Source organism: Aspergillus ambiguus, assembly GCF_047715705.1.
Source record: "Aspergillus ambiguus strain CBS 117.58 unplaced genomic scaffold BDV59scaffold_25, whole genome shotgun sequence".
NCBI lineage: Eukaryota > Fungi > Ascomycota > Eurotiomycetes > Eurotiales > Aspergillaceae > Aspergillus > Aspergillus ambiguus.
In genome coordinates this window covers 247,498-271,030 of record NW_027395538.1, presented here as the reverse complement: position 1 = coordinate 271,030, position 23,533 = coordinate 247,498, and the positions used below count along the sequence as shown (strand labels likewise).

The window sequence follows — 23,533 nt, the reverse complement described above, 5'->3', positions numbered from 1 at the left end:
GTGAAATTCTGTATTTATGACAGTTGACGATTGAATTTCCATTTCAATTTCCGTAAAAAAAAAAACAGTAACCCAGTGATTTCCTGCAATAAGAGACATCATGGAAGTGCAAGATCATATACTGCATCCTCAACACTACAGCCAAATCATCACCATAGACAGGACATGGCGAGGTTGATTTTGGGTCGGTGTGCATATTTGTATCTCTTTACGGGTGCGATTCAATATCCCGTACCACCCACGGAACCTGTCCGATAGACTTGACCGACAACCCAAACACAGATCTCGACCCACTGGCCCTTATAAAGAGAGTGAACCTCAGTGCCCCTCATCCCAGAAGCGGTGTATTCACAGAAACTAACGTCTCCTTGCAAAATGGTGTACACAATAGTCGTCCGTAAGTTTATACATACGGCACACTGAGGGTTTCGTTAACCAGATAGTTAGATCTCCGCGCAAAGCCCGATCCGGAATGCATATCGAAGCTGCACGCGAAGCTTCTCGAGGCGTCGGCCGTTTACTCGAAAGATTACGAGACGCTGTCGTGGTTCGTCATGCAGTCTGTCCACGATAAACAGGACTTCTGTATCGTCGAGCGGTACCTCAACGAGGGTTCACAGAAGTATCACCTCGAAAACCCCTATTGGAAAACCTTTGACCCTTATGTCATTCCGCTGCTCGAGAAGGAGATGGATTTGAGACGGTTCGAGGAGTTGGTCCCTGAGGGAGAGGTGAAGAAGGAATAAACACGGGTAACCATCGATTGGTCTTGTCCACTGTTGTCGATAATGAATATTCCAGTCGGAATTGTATACGACAGCGCCATGCACATGAAAGACACTGCGGTACTGGTTACACAAATACCCGGAACGTAAAATGCATTTGAATCTCGCATGAGTGTTGCGAAGATAATGCTAGTCAGGGCGCTAAATGATGACGGCCCCGCCATATCCTCATTTCCGCCCAAAATCTCTTTGGGACAGAATTACTTCCTTTGCAATATTTAGCCATGGATAATACAGACTGGTGGACTAAGTCTCTCCGGACAAATGCAGCGCATAGACAAGACGCGTACAGAGAGTCCAAGACTTTGGAAGTCGAGCCTAGTTTGTGCGACATCTGTAAATCCATTGATTTTGAACATCTCTTTTTCGGTGAATTGGCTACCAGATTTCGCAGATGGAAATGAAACACTCTGCCTTGGGAATCTCTCGAATGTCCTCCAGAGAGCAACAAATGGATGTCCCTTTTGTAGAGATATTGTTACGCCCATCGCCCAGCAGCTCCTCGAACTGAACGACCCCGTTCTGACGCAGGAGAACAGCAAAGCAACACCCCATCGACTGTCAGCTTATTTACATATTAGAGACAATATGTTTTCCCGCGACGCGCCCGCTCGACATAAGTCAAATGGGTTGTACGTGGAGATCGGCCTGCAGAATGTCGATTGCGACCTGGGCATGTTAATCGAAAGGCAAGGCGCCGGATCGACGTTTCACACCTACCACCCGGCCGTATGCTTATTGGATTATGCCATGTCAGCTTATAGGCGACTAATGCCATCAGTGAGCATGGGGAGTTGTAGGAAATGGTTACGGACGTGCTTAGGCCAACATGCAAGATGCAATCAGGAACAACATTCTGATTTCTGTAACCCAAGGTTCAAGTTGATTGACGTTAGAAGCCGATAGGTTGTGCAGACTGGATCGAGCAGAAGGCTGCAATATACGACATTGAGTTACGTTTTGGGGGTGGGGGTCGCCGCCATGTGGACGTTGACAAACCGTATGGAATGGAGGCAGGATGGAGAGGGGATGCGCTATTATGTGCTTCCAAGATCACTACCAAAGACAGTGGAAGACGCAATACAGGTCACCACAGGTCTGGGATTACACTATTTATGGGTTGACGCCATCTGCATCATACAGGACGACGCCGAAGACGAACAAGCACAGATCGGGGCAATGTACCATATCTACGCGGATGCTGCAGTCAACATTATTGCTGCATCCGGAGAGAATGCTCATTCTGGACTCCCAGGGGTAAGCTCTCCTCGCCAACTTCCTAGAAGCATCGTGGTTCCTATTCATCAGGGCGTCGATGTCGGGGTTCCACGACCGCATCTGAATGACCTCATGAAGCCCTGCAAATGGCGGACCCGTGCGTGGACATATCAAGAGTTGATTCTCTCTCGGCGAAGCCTTTTTTTTACAGACACGGAGGTTTTCTTTTATTGTGGCATGGCATTTTCGAGGAATCCATGGTCGAGGGTAGCGAGGCCGACGAATACGACATATGGGGAGACGGGGACGCAAATCTCATAGGCAACTCATCAATCATGCGAGCTAGAGTTGGTGGGGACCGAGAAGCTCTCAGTCAAATGTATCGAGCAGCGGTGGAAGAGTATACTACCCGTCAATTGTCTTACCAGAGTGATGGGCTTAATGCGTTCTACGGGATTTCGTCGTTCCTGGGGTGTCTATTCAACTGCGACATGATATACGGATGCTTCTCAATTGTCTGACATCGAGAGCTCCATTGACTGGTATGGACTCCTGGCCTCATCGGCGAACGGCCGACATGAACCTCGATCTGTTGTCTCCTTCATGGGCCTGGGTTGCATGGAAGTGTGTCGTGACAGTGTCAGTGACATCGACATATTTTTCGGGCTCTGCTATGAGAATTTTGGACTCAACAAATTTCTCCGCGATCCTCTCGACGTCCAAACTACGCCAGCAATTTGTTGCGAGTTCTGGCGGTCAAGGATACTTAAAGGGCATTCTACCCGTAATTACCAAGATGGGCCCTTTCCAGATCGTTGGTTTGGACCTTCCAGGATTTGCTGATATCTGCACGTTGGATGGAGACTACGTGGGCGACTGCGATGTCCGAGGATCCCTCGACCTGGCGGAGGGCAATGCTTCGATGCAGTCCTCATCCAAATCTGGGTCTGTCATTCCCCCTGACGGTCGAGCGTCGCATCGTTCGGTTGTGTTGGCACGTCTATACGAATGGCCTATGGAAAGCCTTCCGGCAAAGCTGGCAAAGGAGAGTTTAACGGTGTCTTCTTCTCCCCGCACGGCTCGAGAGATGTACACTGAAAGAGATGAGTTAAACCGAAAAGAGGCAGACTGTCCGCCGCCAGCCCATATTCCCAACTCCACTTGCGGTTGGAATCCGAAGCAGTTTTTTTTTTTGGCAAACCGTCTCGGCATCAGGCAGATTAAGTCGGCGAGAGCGCAGTGTTGCTCTCCTGAAGATGTGGTAGTTAGTGTTCCTGGGATGACACACAAAATAGGACCCTGGATCAGACCCACTCGGCCTGTATAATGTGCATACGTGCACAAATCGACGGCAACCTCGGCCGATCTCTCTCATCGAGACTGCGCCCCGCTCGGAAGGCCACGAAGAGCCAGTCATCTCCTTGCATGACACTAATAATTCATGTGATCGGACGGATATTCAACCGAGATTTGCTGGAAAACGCTTAAGCCCTCATCGTTTTCCTAATCCGGCCTCTACACTTGACACTCGGCGGAATTGTTGACTGACCCACTGAGGCCCCTCTCCGTTTTGATTCACCCAGTGATAGCCTGGGCTTTACTACAGACACTCTTCAGCTCTGCTGATTGTCTCGGCTTCACCGATATCCCGCTGAGATCGGGCCTTCGCGTGTCTCCGATCGCGTGGTGTTAAATAGACTTCTACGCCCCCCCGTCCCTGTCTAGACAGATCTGATCCGCCACCAACGACACACAACACGATAGAAATATTCGTCCACCATGCGGACAGATGAAGGCAACATCTCGGTAGCAGCCCTCGGGGCTGCTGTCGTGTTCCTGTTCTACGTGCTCACCGTGCTCCAGCGCAAATGGAGGCAGTCACAGTTCGCCAAGGCAAACCGCTGTGCACCGTTGTCGATACATTCGGCAGATCGTCTGTTCGGCATCGACCACCTCAAGGAAAACATTCACGCTGCCAAAAACCACCGCGTACTCGAACTGTTCCAGCGCCGATTCCAACTATACGGGAATACCTTCCGCGGGAAGCGATTTGCCACCACCTTTATTTCTACTTGTGAACCTATGAACATCAAGACCATCTTGTCGCTCAAATTCAAGGACTTCAGTCTCGGGAACCGTATTGAAACTTTTGGTCCGTTGCTGGGCCATGGCATCTTCACCTCTGATGGAGAGCACTGGGCGCAGTCGCGTGCCATGGTCCGCCCCAACTTCGTAAAGGACCAGGTCGCCAATTTGGACAAATTCGAAGAGCTCATGCAAGGTCTGCTGGAGCTGATCCCGACGGACGGTACTACTGTGGATCTCCAAGACCTCTTTTTCTGCTACACCATCGATTCCGCTACCGAATTCCTCTTCGGTCACAGCGTTCAGAGTCTGCAGAAGCGTCTATCTGGTGTGGTGCTCGATGAGAAAGACTTTGCCTCGGCCTTCAACTATGCCCAAGAATCTATCGCTCACCAGAGTCGCCTGGGTTTTCTGCGGCGATTCGTGCGGGACCCAAAGGCCGTGCAGTCGAACCGTGTTTGTCACGAGCTGGTTGAGCAGTTCGTGGACAAGGCTCTGAAGTACCGTGAAAACTACGACGAGGAAAAGGCCACTGGCGACGAGGAAAAGCGTGCTCGATATCTGTTTTTGCAAGGTCTGGCCAAGCAGACCGGCGACCGTGATCGCATCCGGGATGAACTCATGAACATTCTCCTCGCCGGCCGTGACACCACTGCCTCGCTGCTCAGCAACATGTTCTTCATGTTGGCAAGGCACCCGGAAATCTGGAACAAACTCCGTGAAGAGGTCGCTACCCTTGAAGGTCGCGCGCCCACCTACGAACAGCTCCGCAACCTGACGTATCTCAAGTACTGTCTGAACGAATGTAAGTTTCTGCGCTTGTATAATTTCAATGCTACCTACCGGCTAACCCCTTTCTCTAGCGCTCCGTCTTCACCCAGTCGTTCCGATGAACTCCCGTAAAGCGGTCAATGACACCGTGCTGCCCGTCGGTGGTGGTCCTGACGGGAAATCGCCTGTCTTTGTGGCCAAGGGAACTATTGTCGCCTACAGCGTGTGGGCAATGCACCGTCGCGAAGACCTCTATGGTCCTGATGCGCACGAGTTCCGCCCTGAGCGCTGGGCCAACCTGCGTCCTGGTTGGGAATACCTGCCATTCAACGGCGGCCCTCGTATTTGTGTCGGACAGCAGTATGCTCTCACCGAAGCCGGCTATGTGACTGTACGTCTGGCCCAGCAGTTCTCGACTCTGGAAAGTCGGGATCCCGGCCCATGGGAGGAAGGCCTGACGCTCACCCTGTGCTCTCGCAACGGCACAAAAGTCAGTATGAGACACTAAAGCGCTCGTGTTGGATGCGACGTTGCCCTGGGATGACTTACGACTGTGATTTATCGTACATAGTAACAACCCCCGCTCAATAAATAATATCGATCAATGCTCTTGGCTGCAGGCTTGGGTTTTATATAAACGTGGGCTGCCTGCACAGCCTGAAAACTTCTGTGTATTTCCACCATTCATTCCTATATTCCAAAATTTTGGGCTCGTTCCCGAGGATGCCAAGATGACGGGGATGTATCGACGGCATGAATTCCTCCGTGAAGCGGGAGCATCTTGTCGATAATTTCTCCGTGGATGCTTGGCTATACAGGATGTTCCGTCAAAAGCGCTTGGTCTACCCGAGGTAGGCACAGACACAGATACTATAAAAACGTACAAATCTGCATCCATCGCGTTTAATCGCAAGTAGCAAAAGTCTTTGCACCTACATCGACATGAAGCTCCGGTCAATCTCCCTCGCTCTAATTGCGACCGCCCATGCGGCCTCCAACTACACGGAATGGATGGCAGAGTCATTCCTATCGAAGCCGGTGAGTTACTCGCGTAACTACGCCAACGGTGTCCTTTACGCGGGTATAGAACTAGCCTACAACAAGACCTCCAACTCTGAGCTCCTCTCTTTCATCCAATCGCACATTGACGCTGTTGTTGACGACGATGGGAATCTCATCGACTACCCCGGCGACAAAGTGTCTCTCGACGACGTCCGCATCGGGATTAACCTGCTTGGACTGTGGGCGCGCACCGGCCAGGAGAAGTATAAAACCGCTGCAGACACCCTGCGCAAGCAGCTCGATATCACCCCACGCAATTCCGAGGGCGGCTTCTGGCATCGCAAGCCTACCTATCCCAACCAGATGTGGTTGGACGGCATCTATATGGCATCGAATTTCTACGCCCGCTACACCAAATGGTTCCAGCCTAACAACCAGACTGCCTGGAACGATATCATGCTGCAGTATGACTTGATCGAGAAACATTGCCGTGACAACTCTTCGGGACTGCTGTTCCATGGGTACGATGGGAGCGGGGTTGCAGTATGGGCTGGTGCGTGTTTCTTACTTTCATATATCTTTCTCCAGCTCCTGTTGTTTTCAGCTGGTTGCCTGACTATCATCGTGCAGACCCTGTCACCGGCGCCGCTCCGCATATCTGGGACCGAGCGGTCGGATGGTATTTCATGTCGCTGGTGGACATACTCGACGACTTTCCACGGTCGCACCCCGGCTGGCAGCGCAATTTGCGACGGTTCCAGTCGCTTGCATACGCTCTAAAGAAGGCACAGGATGAGTCTGGCGGCTGGTATCTTATCATGGACGAGCCGTACCCAAGTGATCCGCGAAACTACATCGAGAGCAGTGCTAGTGCAATGTTTACTTATGGGTTCCTCAAGGGCATGCGCAAGGGATATCTCAAGTCGCGAGATTTCCAGCGCATGACTACCAAGGCGTATGGGCTTCTGAAAGATGAGTTTGTGACAAAAAATGCCAACGGGACGTTGAACTTTGAGGGAACTGTTGAGGTGGGCAGCTTGAGCAGTAATGGGAGTTTTGAGGTAAGTCGCATTTAACTTGTTTCATTTTGCTCTCCCACTAATATGTGCAGTATTATGTTTCGATTCCCATTATCCAGAATGATTATAAGGGTGCCGGACCTTTCATGTACGCGGCGTACGAGGCTGAGGCGTACTGAGATCTAGTCAGATTAAGGCGGAAAACAATGGAAGTATTGCTAAATTTAATAATAAGATTATAAGCCCCAGGCCAATGAAACATAGTATATGATGTCAGGATATCCCTGATACTTTGCAAGCAGTCATGATGCGGCGGTGGCGGCACATTGCGTCATGTTGTCATCGCCTATATAATCCGCCGCTGTCGGTTGTTCATGGGCGGTGTAATCCACCTGATCCGACTGGAATTGTGATTTTTGAATACTCGCTATTTCCGAGATACATCGTCCCACCATGCCCAACTCGAAATCGGATAAGATCTCAGACCAGTACCAGGTCACGAAGGACCGCATCAGCCAGGCCATGGATAGTATGAACGAATCGGTTGAGCAAAGCGCACAGCCTCAAAGCAAGCTCTTTGGGCAGTTTCATTCCCTCAAGGGCTCCGCTGTCCAGACGATTGGCAACGTGACCGGTTGGGAGAGCTGGCAGTCGGCCGGGAAAACGGAGCATGAAGAGGGCCAGCGCGAGTATGAATCTGCGGAATCATGGTGGCCTACAGAATGATTGGTAGCCTTTTCTACTCTGCCTGCTTTATGCTGAGACAGTCAGCTGATCCTTATGAGGTGATGTCTATGGAAACCAACGTCTCGGTTAGGGCGCTGGTTTATTCGATTGGTCAGAAACACCAATTAGTGTATACTTCATGACCTAAACGAAGCGATTTCAGATTACTGTATGCCCATCCTGGTAGGGATGACGGGTAGATATGTGACCTCCATTTCATTGAATGGTGCTGGCGAAAGGATGAAACGATGCCGCTGCATAGTAGATTAGTCTGAAGCTAACCAGGTGGTCTGGTGCAAACGACGTCAAGTTTGTCTGTGCAATGACAGCGTCTATCGCGGAAACCAGAAATTCAGTCTGCCTAATTTCTAGAACTCGTCGAAGCTGTATCGAATGCATGCATGATTGTCAATGTCAACAGCATATGTCTGTCAGTCATGGGGCCATGTTGTAATATGCGGCATCCCAGTTCGCAACGAGGTACCCGGCACAGTTGTCAAGATGAAGTCAGCCCCGCGGGCTGGTAGATCTATCCGAGACGCACAATGAGGTAATAGTCGTCTTTGTCCTGATGGCACAGGTCGGCTGATAGAGATCCGGCCATACGATTGTACCGGCGTGCTGTGTTTGAAAGTCAACATATGCAGAAGCATCCAGGATCCGTGACAAACGGGGTAATATGGGTTGTCGCTAGGACAGAATAGAATGGAACGGCGTCAACCCCGGAAGACGGATAAGAATCCGGCGGCCCCTAGCCAAGTCTCCCCTATTGACACCGTATAAGCGGAAGTATTTTCCATGGATCTGGTTAAGGGACGCGGATGTCAAATCTGTTGGATGGCCTCAAGCCTCCTGTCATATGATTCCTTGCATTCGAAATGAGCATCAGCCCGGTCAGTCGGGGGGATGCTTGCATCTCGAGAGCCATTAGGGTGAATTTCGGCACTCATCCCACCAGTTCCGGGTCGATCTTGTCCGACCATTTGCTCGAAAGAGAAGCTGGAGAGATCCGTCGAGAGTTCGACGATGGCGGTGTATTCTGCTTGGGAGCCGTGAAAGATGATCGGTCATAGTGGCGGTGAAAGCATAGTGGGTCCTAAATATAATAGCCCTACTGCATATTGATCGATCCTGAGTCGTGCGAGATTCGCGGCACCCCCTGGCTGTTCCCCGATTGGCCCAGTTGTTTTTTCGATGGGTATTTTTTGCCTATACTTTTGCCCCTTCTTAGGATAGGGTTTGTCGGCCTACAGAGAAAGTCAGATGTCAAACTAACGGCAACGTCGGCTGTCAACGAGAGATAAACACGTCTAATGAGCGGTGACTCGTGGAATCTCCCCGATGAAGTCATGTTGGTTCCAGTAACAAAGAGCAAGATACCATGTTTGATATCGGATGTGATCACCGATGTCCCTTGGGTCCCCTTTTCCAACCACATCGCCCGGAGTAACCGGAGTACATACTGATCACAATCGCGATAAACACTAATTTAACACCGTAATTTCGATGAAAGAAATGGCCCACCACCTTACCCAAGTGATCGGTGCCCAATATAGCCTAGCTATTGACGGAACTGCATCCGCGTTAACGCTCGGAAAGTTTCAGGGCCCAATCATACCAGAACCTATCATCCCGGGAGTCCGTCACACAGACTAAACATGCGAACTACGTGTTCGGCAGATGGCCTCAGAATCCCTTTAGAAGCGACCCCGAGCCAATCGGGGGTGTTCTATGTAATTTATTCCAAAGCCGCCCCATCGTCATTCGACGGGGGTAATCCGCTGTAGCGGGTCATTCCTCCCCCTACGGAATGCAAGGGAAGGTAATAAGGAACACATCATGGGCGAGTTATACTCCGAGGTGGAAGTGGTACTCAGCGAAACGGCTGCATGGCGTCAATCCGAACGGCTGATGTTTCTGCTACCGATGTGTCAAGGAGCCCTGGTAATCTTCGCTTCAACCGTGCATGTATGCGTCTACCGCGGCTAATAAATAGCAGCTCAGATGCCTCTGAAGGGTCCAATGCTTGCATCAGATCTTAACTTTGAATGAGACTTTCGGGTCATCCGAGAATTTCTTACGCAGGCTTTCCTATATTACCTTCCTCCTTCGGCAGCCTCTTCCATAACCTTCATATACGAAACAAGAGACCACATCCTCCAATCCAAAATGGACAAGACCGCGGCAAACGGCACTTCGACGCCCAACAAAGACACTCCAACTCCTGACCTTGCTGCCTACCAAGCACAGTGGACAAAAATCCACAATGAAACCATCCGACAAATCGAACGAGTGCGAGGTGAGTGGTTTCAATCACTACTATCCAAGCGCCCCTCCATTAACAACGTCAAGAACAAGAACAGAGTATGCGAAGCTCGCAACAAATGTCGAAATCGCCGAGGTCATCGTCGGTAAATTGAAAATCGCGACGCCGAGACTACGAAAGCATTATCATGATTGCATTGGGCTATATGGTCGGATAGCTTGGAGTTCTGCTTTTCTCTGATTCCCATAACTTGCGAGCATGTGGCTGTTTGGCGCATAAAGGCGTGGACTTGGCTATGGCTATAGCATCCGGGATTTTTCCGCTTTGTCTCTTTCTTCGAAGTTCATTTTGACTGAATATTCATTTAATATGATCTATCTACCTTTTCCTCTCGTTGGCATAGGACAACACACATGCCTGCTCAATCCTGGACTTCACGTCTGGCCGGATGAGCTCGTTGCTCGGCCCCGTGGCGGAGATTAATTTCGGAGCCCCCTGATAAACTCATCTCCTGTTTCCCAAATTCGCCTTCGTGCAACTCAAATACGATTAAGTTGTCGATTTCTTGGGCCTTGTTTTATCCCTGTCTAAGTTTCCTCTTTTGACTTTCATTGCCTTACGTCGATGGCCGAGCTATGTCAAAATTTGATAAAAAGCTAATCTCATCCATATCTTGCATCTGTAAACTTCTTTGTGTATTCATACTCGGTAAGACCTAGCATACCTTGGTATGATATGTCATTTCGGCTGCATGAGAGCATGGACAACAAAGTGGACACAGGCCACAACCAACAAAAACCGCCATCAGGTTGGAAAAGCTGGTAGTACGGTAAGTCACCCCGACTTGTCGGTATATAACCTAAACGTAAAATTAATAAGAATAATAATAATAATAATAAATAAATAAAATAAAATAAAATTATAATTCAACCCGTCATTATGTTTGGATTGAAGCTCGGTAGCCTCCATGAGTCATTCGTGTTCGGCCTATATTCAGGAATGTGGATCCGTACTGGAGGAAAATTACCTCCAGTTCAGCCACTACTGTTACGAATGGATGCATCTTCCAATGCGGCTCGACAGAATACATCTGCATCGTCTGCAATTGTTCTAGAATCTCAGCGCTCCATAGGCGTGCGTCTTTAGGTACGATGATCTTGAAGAATTCTCTCCTAATGTCAGATAAAGTCTGCCCTATATGGAATCAGTCCCATTACTATCACCAACCTCCTAGGGGCCGAAATGTTTCCCGTCTTGTGGAGCCTGTCAATGTTATTTTCGTTCACTCCTAGTCGAATTTTTATCCCTTTTGACGGGTACCTGAGTTATTTTTAGGTCGGTTTCCATCCGGGGTCTCCGTCTAATTCTTGCGGCTCCACTGACAACAAAGCATCAAAAGTACCTCTGTCGCTCAAGGGGTCTCTCTACTTGTCTAAGACAAGATCCGCCATGGTTACGCAGCCGAGCCTGTATTTCTTGGCAGGCTCAATTCTCGTTGTTGGTATCCGTTGCCTTCAGATCTTTGGTATAAGCTTATTCTTCCTGCAGTGTCCGTGGTCATTTATTTCCATCGGCCAACTGTCCCCAGTAACCCACTGTACATCGTTCTTGAATCAGCAATCCAACAATGAGTATGATCATACAGGAGCGGGTCTTGGTTTACCAGTGGACGTACGACGTACGTAGTATTCCTACACCATAATGCTGTAAATCAGCGGAAGATATATACACTCACACTCCGGGAACCTGCATTATACAGGGTACGGCGGTGTCGGGTATCCATCTACGCGGTATGTGCGCAGTAGTCGCCCCTTAAACCGATCCACAACCCGCAACCGGGTACTCGGCTTCGACGATGCTGTAAGCTGCATGATTAGACCGATCCAAAACAATGGATGGGGCACGTAGGGTGTTGCGAAGAGCTGTTTATCAGCCACCTCAATCGATTTACCTAGACTAAAGTACCTATGTGGCTGAAACAGGGTCATGGGTAGTCTAGACACAAGTTGTTCAGAAAATACGTGACCGATGCAAGAGTCCTACATCCGGTATTTTTTTATGCCGCACCAACAGCCTTAAAGTCGTGTCTGCAGCGCAAATGGCAGTATTCGGTAGTTAATCACACATCAATTTACATCAGCTATTCGTACTACAGATATTTTCATGTAAACGCTACCCAATTAAATTCGAGCAGACAACTTCGTAACGGTGTCCTTCAGAACATAATCATGACGACGAGTTTTGCTCCGGACACTCTCCCCCTGCTGTGGTGTCACAAACCGGGCCTCGATAGCTGGGTTATAACCCAAGCGACAGGTACGGCTGATCTCCTCCGTGGACACCGGTGCATTCTTCTTTCCATCTGCGCGCTTATACACCGTCACAACAACGGCCCCACCGAGTCCTAGGTTATGCTGGAGCGCAACATCCACATCATTAACTAGCCGGTTATTAGCCCATCCGCGCAGCTGCCAGGTCAGCTCGGCGCATTGGGCCACGCCCGTCGCACCAAGCGGGTGCCCCTTGGAGATCAGGCCACCGGAAGGGTTAATAACCACTTGGCCACCGTAGGTGATGTCGCCTCTGCGGACCATCTCATGAGCCTTGCCTGGCTCGGAGAAACCAAGTCCATCCAGCAGAATCAGTTCGTTTGCCGAGAAGCAATCGTGCAGCTCGCACACTTTAATGTCCTTTGGCGTGACGCCAGCCTCGCCCATGGCCGCCGACGCAGCCCGCTTGGTCATGTCGAATCCGATCAGATCGATCGCACTGCGGGAGTACACGGTCGGCGTGTCTGTCTGGAGCGACTGGCCAGCAATGAGGATGGCTTGGGATCTGAGATGCGGGCGGGCATTCAAGAACCGCTCGGAGACGAGCACTGCAGCAGCAGCGCCGTCGCTGGTAGGGCTACATTGAAGCTTCGTCAAGGGGGCATAGATGGAGGTAGAGTTCATGACCTCCTCGAGGGTATATGCGGTGCGGAATTGCGAGTAGGGGTTCCGTTGGGAGTGTTCATGCGATACGCGCGCGATCTCCGCGAAGTCCTCGGCTTTAGCGCCATACCTAGTTCATTTGTCAAAAATGACTCCGGACACAGCGAGATGGGGAAGTATACCTTTGCATGTATTCGCGACCAGCATTGCCGAAGTATTGTGCATTCCGGGGGCTGGGATGTTTTCCGAAGGTTTCTTCCATTAACGCAGTAGATGGACCAACCGAGCTAGGCCGGTCATCCCACACACTCTTGATGGATCCAGGACGCATTTGCTCGAATCCGACTACCAATATGCAATCGGCTGCGCCGCGTTGGATCATTGTCCGAGCAAGGAAAAGCCCGGTCGAGCCTGTCGCGCAAGCATTGTTGGTGTTGAAGATCGGTATGGAGGTCAGACCAAACTGATAGAAGATGCGCTGGCCGAGACACGAGTCACCGTAGCAGTAGCAGGCAACTCCAGTTTCCACGTCGTCATAGTTAATCTGGGCATCTAGCATGGCCTTGACACCGGCTTCATAGCCCAGCTCAGGGTATTCTCTTGTCCGACGGGGCTTGAGGAACTCGGTCATACCCACACCTAGGACATAGGTGGGCGTTGTTCCTGCTTGGGAGCTCATCGTGGCCGTAAGTTATGGAATATACGATGTGTCTCCTCTATTAAACAGTATCTGCGTTGGAAGTCATGGGTATGGAATATATATATGGTGGTTAAGTTGAGCTTCCCCGAGGTAATGCGGAGAATCCGAGGCTGTCGGTTCAATTGATCCATGCGGGGAGTGGCTGCGATCTCCCGTCACTTGCAACATAAATGAGAATTCATAAATATTTATGGTGAATGTTGTCGATTGTTATCGAATATCATCACCAGCATGAGGTTTTAGGCCTATGGCTTTGCCCAGTTCAATGTATGAGATATTATCATCTAATATTCATTCTACCATGGCTAATTCCTCCAACTTCTAACATGAACAAAATTTGGAAAACAATTTTTATGCCCGGGATCGACCATATAGCCTTTTTAGTATCCATTTTGCCCAAAACTTGAGCTCTGAAAATTCTCTCGTATGGAGATAATATCCGGAACTTCTGCAAGCAAATAGCAATAGCGCGTCGTGTGTAGAACCAAATATCTAGACACGTCACACCTTGATAGTCCAGTTCCACTTGTAATCCAGACATGCCCATCGTGCTGTGAGGAAAAGAAGCATGGATACGCAGAGGACACAGCCAAGCCAGACAACCACTATATGGGAGCCAACTTTCTCCAACATTTCTCCCCCAACAGGAATACAAATCAGCGTTCTAAAGGAAGATTATTATTAATTCACTGGATCCCAAATACAGCTAGTAATGACAAGCACTTACGCAAAACTGACCAGACAATAGCAAGTCCCGAACCTCATTCCTATCTCCTTTGCTGGTGACACCTGACGGATACAGACAGGAGCAAGACTGATGAACGAGCCGGAGCACGTGCCATAAACGGCGCTAAAGACGTATAGTGCTGGCAGCGAGTGACTAAATGGGTACAAGATCACGAAAATCGCAATTACAGCCGATATTAGGAGGACTATGAGTATATTCAACCTCCCATACCGATCACCAATGCGACCTGCTATTAATCGTCCGACGCAGGAGCAACTGTTATGATGTCAATGTAGTATTCGCACCAATGGACCAACATCCCACTTACACGTTTAGAACGGCTAACAGATTAACGCTCTGGTTAACATTGAAGCCTTGCTTTACGACATAAGTCGGAAAGAGCCCAAGAAGGGCGAACAGTTCAAGTTCGAGGCCTAGAGAATGAAGTTTAGTATCAGAATGGTCTCCGACGCTGTGTACCACATACAAAATATTCCCATGCTGAGCCATGTGAATCGGGCATCCTTGAAACATCTAATATCAAATGCAGCCTTGAGTTTCTTGCCTTTAGGGAGGCGGGACTTTGCTAAGAAAGAGCCCAGCCCACAGGCAAAGAGAATGAAAAATGCGACTATTCTCATTCCCCATTTAAAACCGACCGTTGAGAATGTCCCCTTCAAGAGGTATGGGAACACCACACCCCCCAGTCCCGCTCCGGCCATCGCAGTCCCTAGTGCCATTCCTGCTCGCACCTGGAACCAATGCGGCACACAAGACATTCCAACGTTGCTTACCAGTGCGCCTCCAATGCCAGCCATTACACCGAAGCAAAGAAAGAAGTGCCAGTATTTAGTGCATTCCGCGGTCAAGAATAGGCTCGCCGTGTAAAGGCCCGACCCTGTAGCAACAAGTTCTTTAGGCCCATATGTATCAAACAATGGGCCGACGAAAACACCACCTCCGAGCGAGATGAAGACGAATACTCCTGAGATCCATCCAACATTCTGACTGGAGTAGTTGGAAAGCTGGTGCGTCTCCAGGTAGGATTGCAGCACACCAACGGAGTTCATCAGCCCATACGTCGACATAAGTAGAAGAAAGGACCCGACAACTACAAGCCAGGATCTGATGCCCCCATCGGGGAAATTCTCATTTGTATCAGAACGACGAACTTGGTTCATACCGGTATCATCGAGGAGCTGCGTGCCGCTCTCATTTCGTGCATTTCCCCGTGATATTGACCCCAATTCCATGTCCGGGGATGTAAGGCTGTGCGTTCCTGGGTGAGAGGGGACATTCTCTTGCGGTATCCTTAGTGTCTCCATGTGTACTCGGAGATGAGAATGCCCTTATGGCTGGGTCAACCGGCAAAATACCTTTGTAGGTTGAGAAAACGCACAATTCTCGAGCTTGGACAATTACCTCTCTTCTCCCCTAGAGAATGCAGGCCTAAATAGACCAAATGGGCATCAGTAGATGTCTAATGAGTCATGAAGAAGAAAGCTGCGGGGTGCGGGCTCCATATACGGCAAAGAGATTTTTCGGACTCAGCATCCGATTGGCAACTAACTCCGTCCTTATCGGAGTGAGCACCCTGATGTTGACGTTGGCAGTGATTATGCATCCGACACCTAAACCAAATCGGGAAGATATTTCCAGTTTAAAATTTGGCGGTTCGGGGCGTTCCATGAGAGGCTTCGGGAGCAGCAGCCGAAACGACAAATGCCGCAAACGTTCACCAGCTTTCCGGAGCGAATACTTATTTAGATAGGCGTTTTATATTTCCCATCTGCTTGAGCAAATTCAGAGGGATATCTCTTCTTCCACCTCGCTTGCGTTTCTCTTAACCCTATCAGGATTGCCCCGGGCGGCGTCGGACAAGCAACCCCTCAGTCTCTACCGGTATAGACTCCATTGAACTATATTTCACCATACACTGGAAGGCATGCACTATTCGAAGACAGCTGTGGTGATAGTCTAGTTAGTCCATGGAGTACGTCAAGTATATTTTCGAGATATGCACCTACGTTCCCGTCACCATCACAGTTATCAAAAGAATACAGTACTCCGGGTTAATTGAAATGGCATCTTTTCTATGACAGTGGGTAAAGGTAGTGCACTGATTATCATCTTGAATACCAATATTTACATCGAGAGCATATACTATGCGTTAGAAGAATTTACAACCCTACAACCCCTGCAGCAGCGCAATCCTCTACGTCTCCCTCAACGCCCCCAATTTCTTGGGGCTTCACCTCACACACGGAGGCCACAGCCGGCATCTAATATGTCGTCCTTGAATATCGTTGGAGTCCTTCTGGAAACATCCATTACGATAGTATAATTATTTAAGATCTGCAAGCTGGCTGTGATATGTTTCGGCTAAAAAGCAGACATAAGATTGACTCGTTACCCGCGGAGTACAGTTGTCTATAGTGTTTACATTATCCTTTCAAGTATTTCCTTCAGTCAGTTCTATCTATCAACAATCAACATCGTCATCATTGGGGTATCCGTCAATTTATGAAGTTATTGCTCCAAAGCAAGATTCAGACAACATGCATAACCAAACTAGGCCCTTCAGAACTGTCCAAACAGCGGGCTGTTTGCTATCAATTATGCCTTTCGCAAGATCTTATATCCTGCTTATACTTCGTTCAGTGAGAGAGATATTGTCGTCATACTTGGCTCAGAAGCCTTTCTCGACGTATTGATCAAAGCAGGCATATATCGTCGGAAGAATGGCCGCATCACAATCATCGAGCCACATATGATGCTAAGGTTGAGCTCTACCTGCCCAAATATAATACCCTCGCCAGTTGTCCCTTATATGGCGGTTTATTAGTAAGCAGAATACCAGGTTGGACCGAAGAGCAGCATACATGTCAAATCCCCGCTCGTTTGTAGCATGTAGATTGCGTTAAAACGAGCGCTTCCAACTCCAGCAGCAGCCAAACTGACGGCTATGAGTGTGAAAATGATCACCTTTTCTCTCCGAGGAATGTGAAGACGCGATATAAGCGGGATGGGTAAAGTAATGATGGCAAGGTCGGTGAACACGTTCAACGCACCCTGGGCGTAGTATACAGCAAATTTGTTGATGCAATATCCGCGCGTAATGCTCGGATCCCATGCCATGGCGAGTGGATCACAGCCGAATATTAAGGCGCAGATGCAGGCGATCGAGTATGCCACAATGAGTCCCAGGAGCAGCCTAACGATGATGTTGTATGCCCTGACGGGGAAAATTTTGAAGTAAAATACAAGGACTGATGATTTGACGAATCCGATAGCCCCTATGAATATGACGCCAGAGGCGAGTGTGTATTTCAGGATGACCGGCGTGAAGCGCTCAAGGTCCGGTACGTCTTCGACATGCTCTCCAACTCCGTAGTTAACTGTTGCAAGACTGACACCAATGTGTGCAGCGGAGAGAATCTTAAAAAGTGACAGTTAGTTATAAGACACTCATAGGAAATTTCGAAATTAATACTGTGCCAATGATCATCAGAGCATCTTCGCGTCCAAAGTTGTGGGATATGATCGTTCTCGAATATATACGGCCGCACGTTGCTAGAACAGCTAGGGAGAAGAACACCGAACACACAGCAATAATTGCACCCTGTGATGAGGTAGAGGCTCCATGCATCCCATACGTGATATATTAGATGAAAGGTGTCAATCAGTTTCTTGATATCCCTCGAGCCATAAAGGCACCCTTCTCCATAAATGACGTCGTACATCCTACGCGGTTCTTATATCACCTGCTTCCGCCAAACGGACGAAGAAGAAAGCTCTATATTTATAGCTATATGGGACAGAAAGCACAATAACGATAAATGAAATTTGGGCCCGACTAACTCCAGAAATGACATATGACGTGTGGACTTGCCACGACCCATGGAACCGGCACAGCGCCACCACAATGCCGCAGTAAATTTCAAGACGTCTCCTCGGCACACTTTTATACTAGCGTTTGTATTCGTCATGATATTGGTACTTACATTACCATAGGCTCACCAGGAACGGAAATATACGATGGATGACTCGCACTTGTATGTTCTCTTGTTGGACAATCCAAACCGGAGCTACAAGCATCTATAGTCAAATATGTGTTCCAGATTATCCACTAGTCTACCCAGTAGAGAAAAATGAAATAGCTGCAATTTGATAATCCCTGTCAATGAACAGGCCCATAATAATAACAGCGTGTCATATAGAACCATAAATCTACAAGCTCTCTCACAAGCATTGCCTCGCCCTGACAGGAACACTGGGTATCCCATCGGTAATCGATTGCGCCCTCCTTCATATGACACTGTGACCTGTACCGTATATATCCCGATCGTTCCCACTTAGAATATACCGAACGCCCTCTCCGCTGCCACCGGTCTCGTCATCCTAAATCTATCGACTGCCATCAAGCTTGCTTTACATAGTGGTTGATACACCAATGCGTCAAGACGTAGATGCATATTGTTGTAATCAGACGCATCGTTTGAACTGTCCCCGCGAATATTGGCGGTACAGCGGACGGCGGACGGAGGGCAGGTATACTGACACAGATCATTGAGGTTGTTAATCCAGAGTTGGTCCACAAAACAGAATCAGTGATAGCGTCTTTTATTACTTTAGTTAGGGTTATTATAAAAGGATCAGAGGACGTAAGTAAAGCTGTACAGAGGTAGTCTGCAGATTAACTAAAAGCGTTCAAACTCGTTATGTGGATTATTCCACGCACTCTGGCGATTGGTATTGGGAATTTGTATTAGATATAATGGTTTCCACGCCGTAAGAAAGCCCCAGAAAATTTCTAAGCTCAGAGAGAGGCAAATAATAATTTTTCCTTACGCTTCAGGTTCAGGTTCCATAATGCAAATCATGGGAATATTGACAGGATGAGCTCCAAAGCAGCCGATCACGGTGATAAATAATAGAAAGAACGGATGATTCCTGACCATATAGTTCAAGGCAATCTTTGGATTAGATCCCAGGTAATTTCAACGAGACACCAGCTCTGCTGCCACTGATATATGCGTAAGCGGGCCAGTTTTGATACTACAGAAGCACATGATATGTGGAGGCCAAGTCGTCCCTACCCGAAATCCAACATGCGTCAACCGTACCCCGTACAGCATACTGCGTATGGCTTCGGAAACTGCAAACGCCGAGGAAGGTTGATGAAACCTGAGAATGGCGGCTAATTGCTTAGCATGTCTTGGGCTAGTCGGGAACTATTCGCCTTCCTCGGTCCTATTTCGCTTTATAATCGACATACTGCGCACAAAGTGAGTATGAAAGCCGCCTCAGATAATAGGTTGTTTGGTTGGAGAATGAACGGCCGCACTGGCTGTGGGTCAAGAGTAATCGTGAAAGAGTTGAGACAAAATGAATGGAGGAAAACTTGCGCTCAGATTCATCGGGATGCCTACTCGAAAACGGCAGTATACAATTAACTAAAGTGGTGAAAATTTCCCTTTGTGATGAAACATAAGTTGAGGGCATAAATCAATATGGTTTTTTGGTATCGCTATTCTCCCAAGTAACCTCTTAGCTAAAGATTCCGGTCTGCCATAACCTCCCATCTCATTCTTTTTCACGTTTCCACTAGTAACTACCATAATATACACCTAGATGCTCATAGACAAGCCGCCATTAGCAGATATAATACTACCAGTGCACCATCCAAACTCTTGGTTGCAGATAGTGGCAACCAAGCCCGCTATTTCCTCCACATAGGCAGCTCTCCCTCCAAACTTCTCCCCCAACTCTTTGGCTTCCTTGCTATCCGTGTCCCGTACAGCCACTAGTGGAGTCAAGGGGTTCAATCTACTTAAGCCTTGTTTCAAGTAATCTGGAGCAGTTAGATACATGTCTGTCATGACAGGCCCCGGGTTAATGGTGTTAACAGTAGCTCGTTCTGCCAGCTCCCTAGACCAGACGCGTGCCATGGCCTCAATAGCTCCCTTCGTTCCCGCATACAATGTTCCATTCTCGGTTCCAATTTTCGAGCTGATGCTAGAAAGCATAACGATGCGCCCGGATCGATCAGTGGGTAAATAGGGTTTGCAAGCCCCAGTAAGTAAGATGGGACCAAGAACATTTACTTCATAGATGCGATGAAATTCGTCCTCTTTAACAGCTTCGATTGGCGCAAGGAAAAGAACCGCCGCATTATGGATGATGATATCGATCTTTAGATTGCCGGTTTCCGGGTCGGAAAACACGTTTTTGGCGGCAGAAATAAGTCTGTCGCATTCCAGACGGGAGGATATATCTGCGCGGACAGGCAGAGCACGGATTGAATACGCCTCCTGCAACTCCGAAGCCAGACTCTCAGCGAGGGTATCGGATGCAACAGTTGCGTAGTTTATGATAACGTTACAGCCTTTGCTGGCCAAGTTTGTCACAATTGCTGCGCCAATACCTAATTATCGTCAATGGACGGTGTTACTATGTAACAAAAGGGGCAGTGAGAATGTTACTTCTCGCAGACCCTGTGACAACGGCTAGCTTTCCTTCGTAAATCCGAGGGATATTATTCATATGTTGAGAAGGCGACATTCTTTCGTGGTCGAAAGGGGGTATGTAAAGGTAGCGTTAGTCCAGAGGGTATGCCCGCTAGAAAATTGAGCGGGGGATGGACACTACTTAAATATGCTTTGGGTCCTACCTAGGTGGGTAAGTTTATCATTTCCATGCAGCTACTAACGTATAATCTATCGCACTTAAGTGAAAAATCGATTGGTGGGATGTTGCATAATGGAGGAGGGAAGAGGGGAAAAAAAAAAAAGGAAAAGCAAAACGTGTGAAAATGCCCTGTTGCTTGGCCGGGGAGTATGGGCAATGCCGTTACGCACACACGAAATATTTTTTTTCTCCATAATCGTGCAAAGTAAATAGAGTGTCGTTGTGCACCTAACTACATACCTAGCCAGCCGTAAGGGAACATGTCACCCTCTTACTAAGTTACCACTTTCATAGAAAACCCCATCAATAGGTAAACAAATACCGGTCACGTAGGAGGAAGCATCTGATGCCAGCCAAAGTGAACCCTGTGCTACTTCGTGCAGTTGTCCAAACCGCCGCAAACTGCCCACATTAGGAGCAAATTCGTCATGCGTGGTGCCTATAATTTCCAGTGCTCTGTCTAACAATCCACTCCATTTACAATTGGCTGTAACGCCATAAGTGGTGGAATCTGTCAGGTCTTCCGAAGATAAGGCCAGGAGCAATAGCATTGACTCTTATACCTACCGGCCCACCCTCCGCAGTGGCATGCTTTGTTAACCCCAGAAGAGCGTTCTTCGCAGCAATATAAGCCGGCATGTTTGGCTGGGGAATCCGGGGAAAGTATGGCCTTGCATTCCAGCCACGATAAGAATTCGAAATGCCATCATTTGTAAGTAGACTTCATTGAAACGACTAGGCTCTGGGCCATCTTCGGAGATGGCGGACTGGAAATTCCTAACTCATCGTCTAAAACAACTACAGAGTTAGCCGAAGACACGCTAGTACTTTTGGGGAAAAGCCGGTACATGCCAAAAGCTGCAAGGCCTTGTTAGAAGCATGCAACATACTCTGTACGGAATCTGCTCGTTTCCCAGATAGAGGACGGACTGGCAAGCGAACGTCGCCCGTGCGAGCATCTAGCATGGCACGTGAGCGACGTATCTCATATTAGCCCTCCCTGAGGGGATTGTGCTCTGTAGACTTTCTGTAGTGTTTTTCTATAATTGATGTGTATTCGTCTCCTTGGTTCGACACATTTCTGAGTGAGAATACGGAAACATTGTTTCATCATCATGAAGGTATCAAGATCAAAATCGCATTCCAAACCAAGCATGATCATGGTACGTAGATTGCAGATATGGAACTCGTATATTTATTTCCAGTCACTTAACTAATGTGTTCAGATCGTTGTCACTGCGTGCCTTGGAGGGCTTCTCTTCGGATTTGCCGCCAATGCGTTATCAGCGACCATTTCCCAACAACTTCCACTGTCAAGTTTCTCTCTGGCTCCGACAAGTTTCTCGTTAGGGATTGCATGCTCGGCGGGTAAGTAGTTAAACATAGCTGGATTAAATTCATTACGATTTACACATGTACAGATTCCCTGGATGAGCTTTTGTCGGCTCTGTTCTCCAGGCCCCCTTTCAAACAAATTCGACCAACGTATCGCTAATGGCATGGCCTCCATTATCATTATTATTCCAACTCCCTTGCATGCTGGCGCTGTCAATGTCTCGATGTTTATTATCCCTCAAACTCTCCGCGGTATTGGGGTCTGGTATGGTCTTTGCAAACAGCCTGGTATATATGAGGGAAGTCTCGCTGCCACATATGCCACATACTCGTGGACTGCTTGTTGGTTTGCAGGGTGTCGGTGTAGTGGCTGCTTATATATTTGCTTAATTTTGCTCGCTGATTTTGAGGTTTGTCCAGTCAAGTATCAATGGCGCCTGACGAACATTGTTCTCTGTGGTATTGCCGGTACACATCTCAGTTCACTCAATTTTATCCTGAAGTCACCTCAATTGATAATGGAGCGAGGCCATCAGGAGGAGGCCAACAAAGTTCTTGAATATCTTCACAGGACAAAGAAGGATACACAGGCTGCTTTGCGCATGGAGAAGCGAAGCAGATCAAGGCTCAGGTGGACGCAGTTGCAACAGAAAAGACCCCTGTGCTCTATTTTCTCTTTGGGTTATGAGCCAGTGAGCAAGTATCACCACTATTGGCAACCTAATACTTACAGTGATGGGAGCGCTTGGATTCAGGACTAGCGTGCAACTATGACTTGGTGTTTTTCGGACTGTCTGTGCAGTTACCGGGCGTGACATTAACGTGTTTGTGCTTAACCGAGTTAGACGTGTCAGGTGTTAGGCTCTTGGGTTAGCTTTTGAAAGAAGAGGATTGCGATTCCATACAAAAGCTGTGAGGAAGAACATAAAAATACGGAGACAAATCCTTGGGTCCCCAGAGTTGCTGCTTGTTTTCCGCATGCCTCAAACATAAGGCAGGTAGGCGGTACACGAGGGCTATCTAGGAAATTAATTTCTCTATATTAGCCCAATTTCAAAGTCATTGTCAGAACTATTGAATGCCAATTCCATTTATTCTGGCCTTTGCTCCCTTGGATGATAAGACCCGTAGTATAGTGCACCTTTCACACTTTGCACCGGCTTAGAAAACATTGTGATGCAAATCGCACCCCAGAGGGAGTACCATTTCAGTCCACCATGCTTGCCATGCCACGACTGTGAAATTGTAGAAGATGAGACTTGTCGAATGCATCTTT

At 48.4% G+C, this 23,533-nt stretch overlaps 8 protein-coding genes across 8 annotated transcripts; 4 read left to right on the top strand and 4 right to left on the bottom strand.

Annotated features, from left to right (window-relative positions):
• Positions 1-73: 73 nt before the first annotated feature.
• On the top strand, positions 74-1,008 carry BDV59DRAFT_182623 (putative quinol monooxygenase). The gene is made up of 2 exons (XM_073690381.1): positions 74-397; positions 448-1,008. The coding sequence occupies exons 1-2, from the start codon at positions 376-378 to the stop codon at positions 744-746; spliced, it is 321 nt and encodes a 106-aa protein (XP_073546178.1). The 5' UTR covers positions 74-375; the 3' UTR covers positions 747-1,008.
• Positions 1,009-3,601: 2,593 nt separating this feature from the next.
• BDV59DRAFT_69655 (cytochrome P450) lies at positions 3,602-5,584 on the top strand. Its single transcript, XM_073696924.1, has 2 exons — positions 3,602-4,893; positions 4,952-5,584. Exons 1-2 carry the CDS (start codon positions 3,783-3,785, stop codon positions 5,365-5,367), a joined length of 1,527 nt encoding a protein of 508 aa, XP_073546177.1. The 5' UTR covers positions 3,602-3,782; the 3' UTR covers positions 5,368-5,584.
• Positions 5,585-5,801: 217 nt separating this feature from the next.
• Positions 5,802-7,606, top strand: BDV59DRAFT_194362 (glycoside hydrolase family 88/105 protein; the record flags this gene model as incomplete). The annotated part of the gene is made up of 3 exons (XM_073692380.1): positions 5,802-6,414; positions 6,492-6,922; positions 7,319-7,606. The coding sequence occupies 3 exons, from the start codon at positions 5,802-5,804 to the stop codon at positions 7,604-7,606; spliced, it is 1,332 nt and encodes a 443-aa protein (XP_073546176.1).
• A 3,659-nt stretch (positions 7,607-11,265) lies between these two features.
• On the top strand, positions 11,266-11,836 carry BDV59DRAFT_182611 (uncharacterized protein). Its single transcript, XM_073690380.1, has one exon. It carries the CDS (start codon positions 11,322-11,324, stop codon positions 11,556-11,558), a length of 237 nt encoding a protein of 78 aa, XP_073546175.1. The 5' UTR covers positions 11,266-11,321; the 3' UTR covers positions 11,559-11,836.
• A 216-nt stretch (positions 11,837-12,052) lies between these two features.
• Positions 12,053-14,140, bottom strand: BDV59DRAFT_209064 (thiolase-like protein; the record flags this gene model as incomplete). The annotated part of the gene is made up of 2 exons (XM_073695322.1): positions 12,988-14,140; positions 12,053-12,935 (listed from the first exon to the last, which is right to left on the bottom strand). Exons 1-2 carry the CDS (start codon positions 13,482-13,484, stop codon positions 12,053-12,055), a joined length of 1,380 nt encoding a protein of 459 aa, XP_073546174.1. The 5' UTR covers positions 13,485-14,140.
• BDV59DRAFT_69647 (MCT family MFS transporter) lies at positions 14,141-15,705 on the bottom strand. The gene is made up of 3 exons (XM_073696923.1): positions 14,720-15,705; positions 14,561-14,666; positions 14,141-14,508 (listed from the first exon to the last, which is right to left on the bottom strand). Exons 1-3 carry the CDS (start codon positions 15,555-15,557, stop codon positions 14,229-14,231), a joined length of 1,224 nt encoding a protein of 407 aa, XP_073546173.1. The 5' UTR covers positions 15,558-15,705; the 3' UTR covers positions 14,141-14,228.
• Positions 15,706-16,694: 989 nt separating this feature from the next.
• BDV59DRAFT_182608 (uncharacterized protein) lies at positions 16,695-17,253 on the bottom strand. Its single transcript, XM_073690379.1, has 2 exons — positions 17,115-17,253; positions 16,695-17,057 (listed from the first exon to the last, which is right to left on the bottom strand). The coding sequence occupies exons 1-2, from the start codon at positions 17,140-17,142 to the stop codon at positions 16,879-16,881; spliced, it is 207 nt and encodes a 68-aa protein (XP_073546172.1). The 5' UTR covers positions 17,143-17,253; the 3' UTR covers positions 16,695-16,878.
• Positions 17,254-17,528: 275 nt separating this feature from the next.
• Positions 17,529-17,997, bottom strand: BDV59DRAFT_182607 (uncharacterized protein). Its single transcript, XM_073690378.1, has 2 exons — positions 17,726-17,997; positions 17,529-17,670 (listed from the first exon to the last, which is right to left on the bottom strand). Exons 1-2 carry the CDS (start codon positions 17,973-17,975, stop codon positions 17,627-17,629), a joined length of 294 nt encoding a protein of 97 aa, XP_073546171.1. The 5' UTR covers positions 17,976-17,997; the 3' UTR covers positions 17,529-17,626.
• Between the last annotated feature and the right edge of the window lie 5,536 nt (positions 17,998-23,533).

Excerpts from the sequence above, each read along its gene's own strand:
- BDV59DRAFT_182611 (XM_073690380.1), top strand. The coding sequence starts at position 11,322 with ATGGTTACGCAGCCGAGCCTGTATTTCTTGGCAGGCTCAATTCTCGTT.
- BDV59DRAFT_69655 (XM_073696924.1), top strand. The coding sequence starts at position 3,783 with ATGCGGACAGATGAAGGCAACATCTCGGTAGCAGCCCTCGGGGCTGCT. Across the intron at positions 4,894-4,951 it reads CAAGTACTGTCTGAACGAAT|CGCTCCGTCTTCACCCAGTC; the intron begins GTAAGTTTCTGC and ends CCCTTTCTCTAG.
- BDV59DRAFT_182607 (XM_073690378.1), bottom strand. The coding sequence starts at position 17,975 with ATGTACGACGTCATTTATGGAGAAGGGTGCCTTTATGGCTCGAGGGAT. Across the intron at positions 17,671-17,725 it reads CTCTGATGATCATTGGCACA|ATTCTCTCCGCTGCACACAT; the intron begins GTATTAATTTCG and ends TCACTTTTTAAG.
- BDV59DRAFT_182608 (XM_073690379.1), bottom strand. The coding sequence starts at position 17,142 with ATGCTACAAACGAGCGGGGATTTGACAT. Across the intron at positions 17,058-17,114 it reads AACGAGCGGGGATTTGACAT|GGACAACTGGCGAGGGTATT; the intron begins GTATGCTGCTCT and ends CCGCCATATAAG.
- BDV59DRAFT_182623 (XM_073690381.1), top strand. The coding sequence starts at position 376 with ATGGTGTACACAATAGTCGTCC. Across the intron at positions 398-447 it reads GGTGTACACAATAGTCGTCC|ATCTCCGCGCAAAGCCCGAT; the intron begins GTAAGTTTATAC and ends CCAGATAGTTAG.
- BDV59DRAFT_69647 (XM_073696923.1), bottom strand. The coding sequence starts at position 15,557 with ATGGAGACACTAAGGATACCGCAAGAGAATGTCCCCTCTCACCCAGGA. Across the intron at positions 14,667-14,719 it reads GCTCAGCATGGGAATATTTT|GCCTCGAACTTGAACTGTTC; the intron begins GTATGTGGTACA and ends TTCATTCTCTAG. Across the intron at positions 14,509-14,560 it reads CTGTTAGCCGTTCTAAACGT|TTGCTCCTGCGTCGGACGAT; the intron begins GTAAGTGGGATG and ends ACATCATAACAG.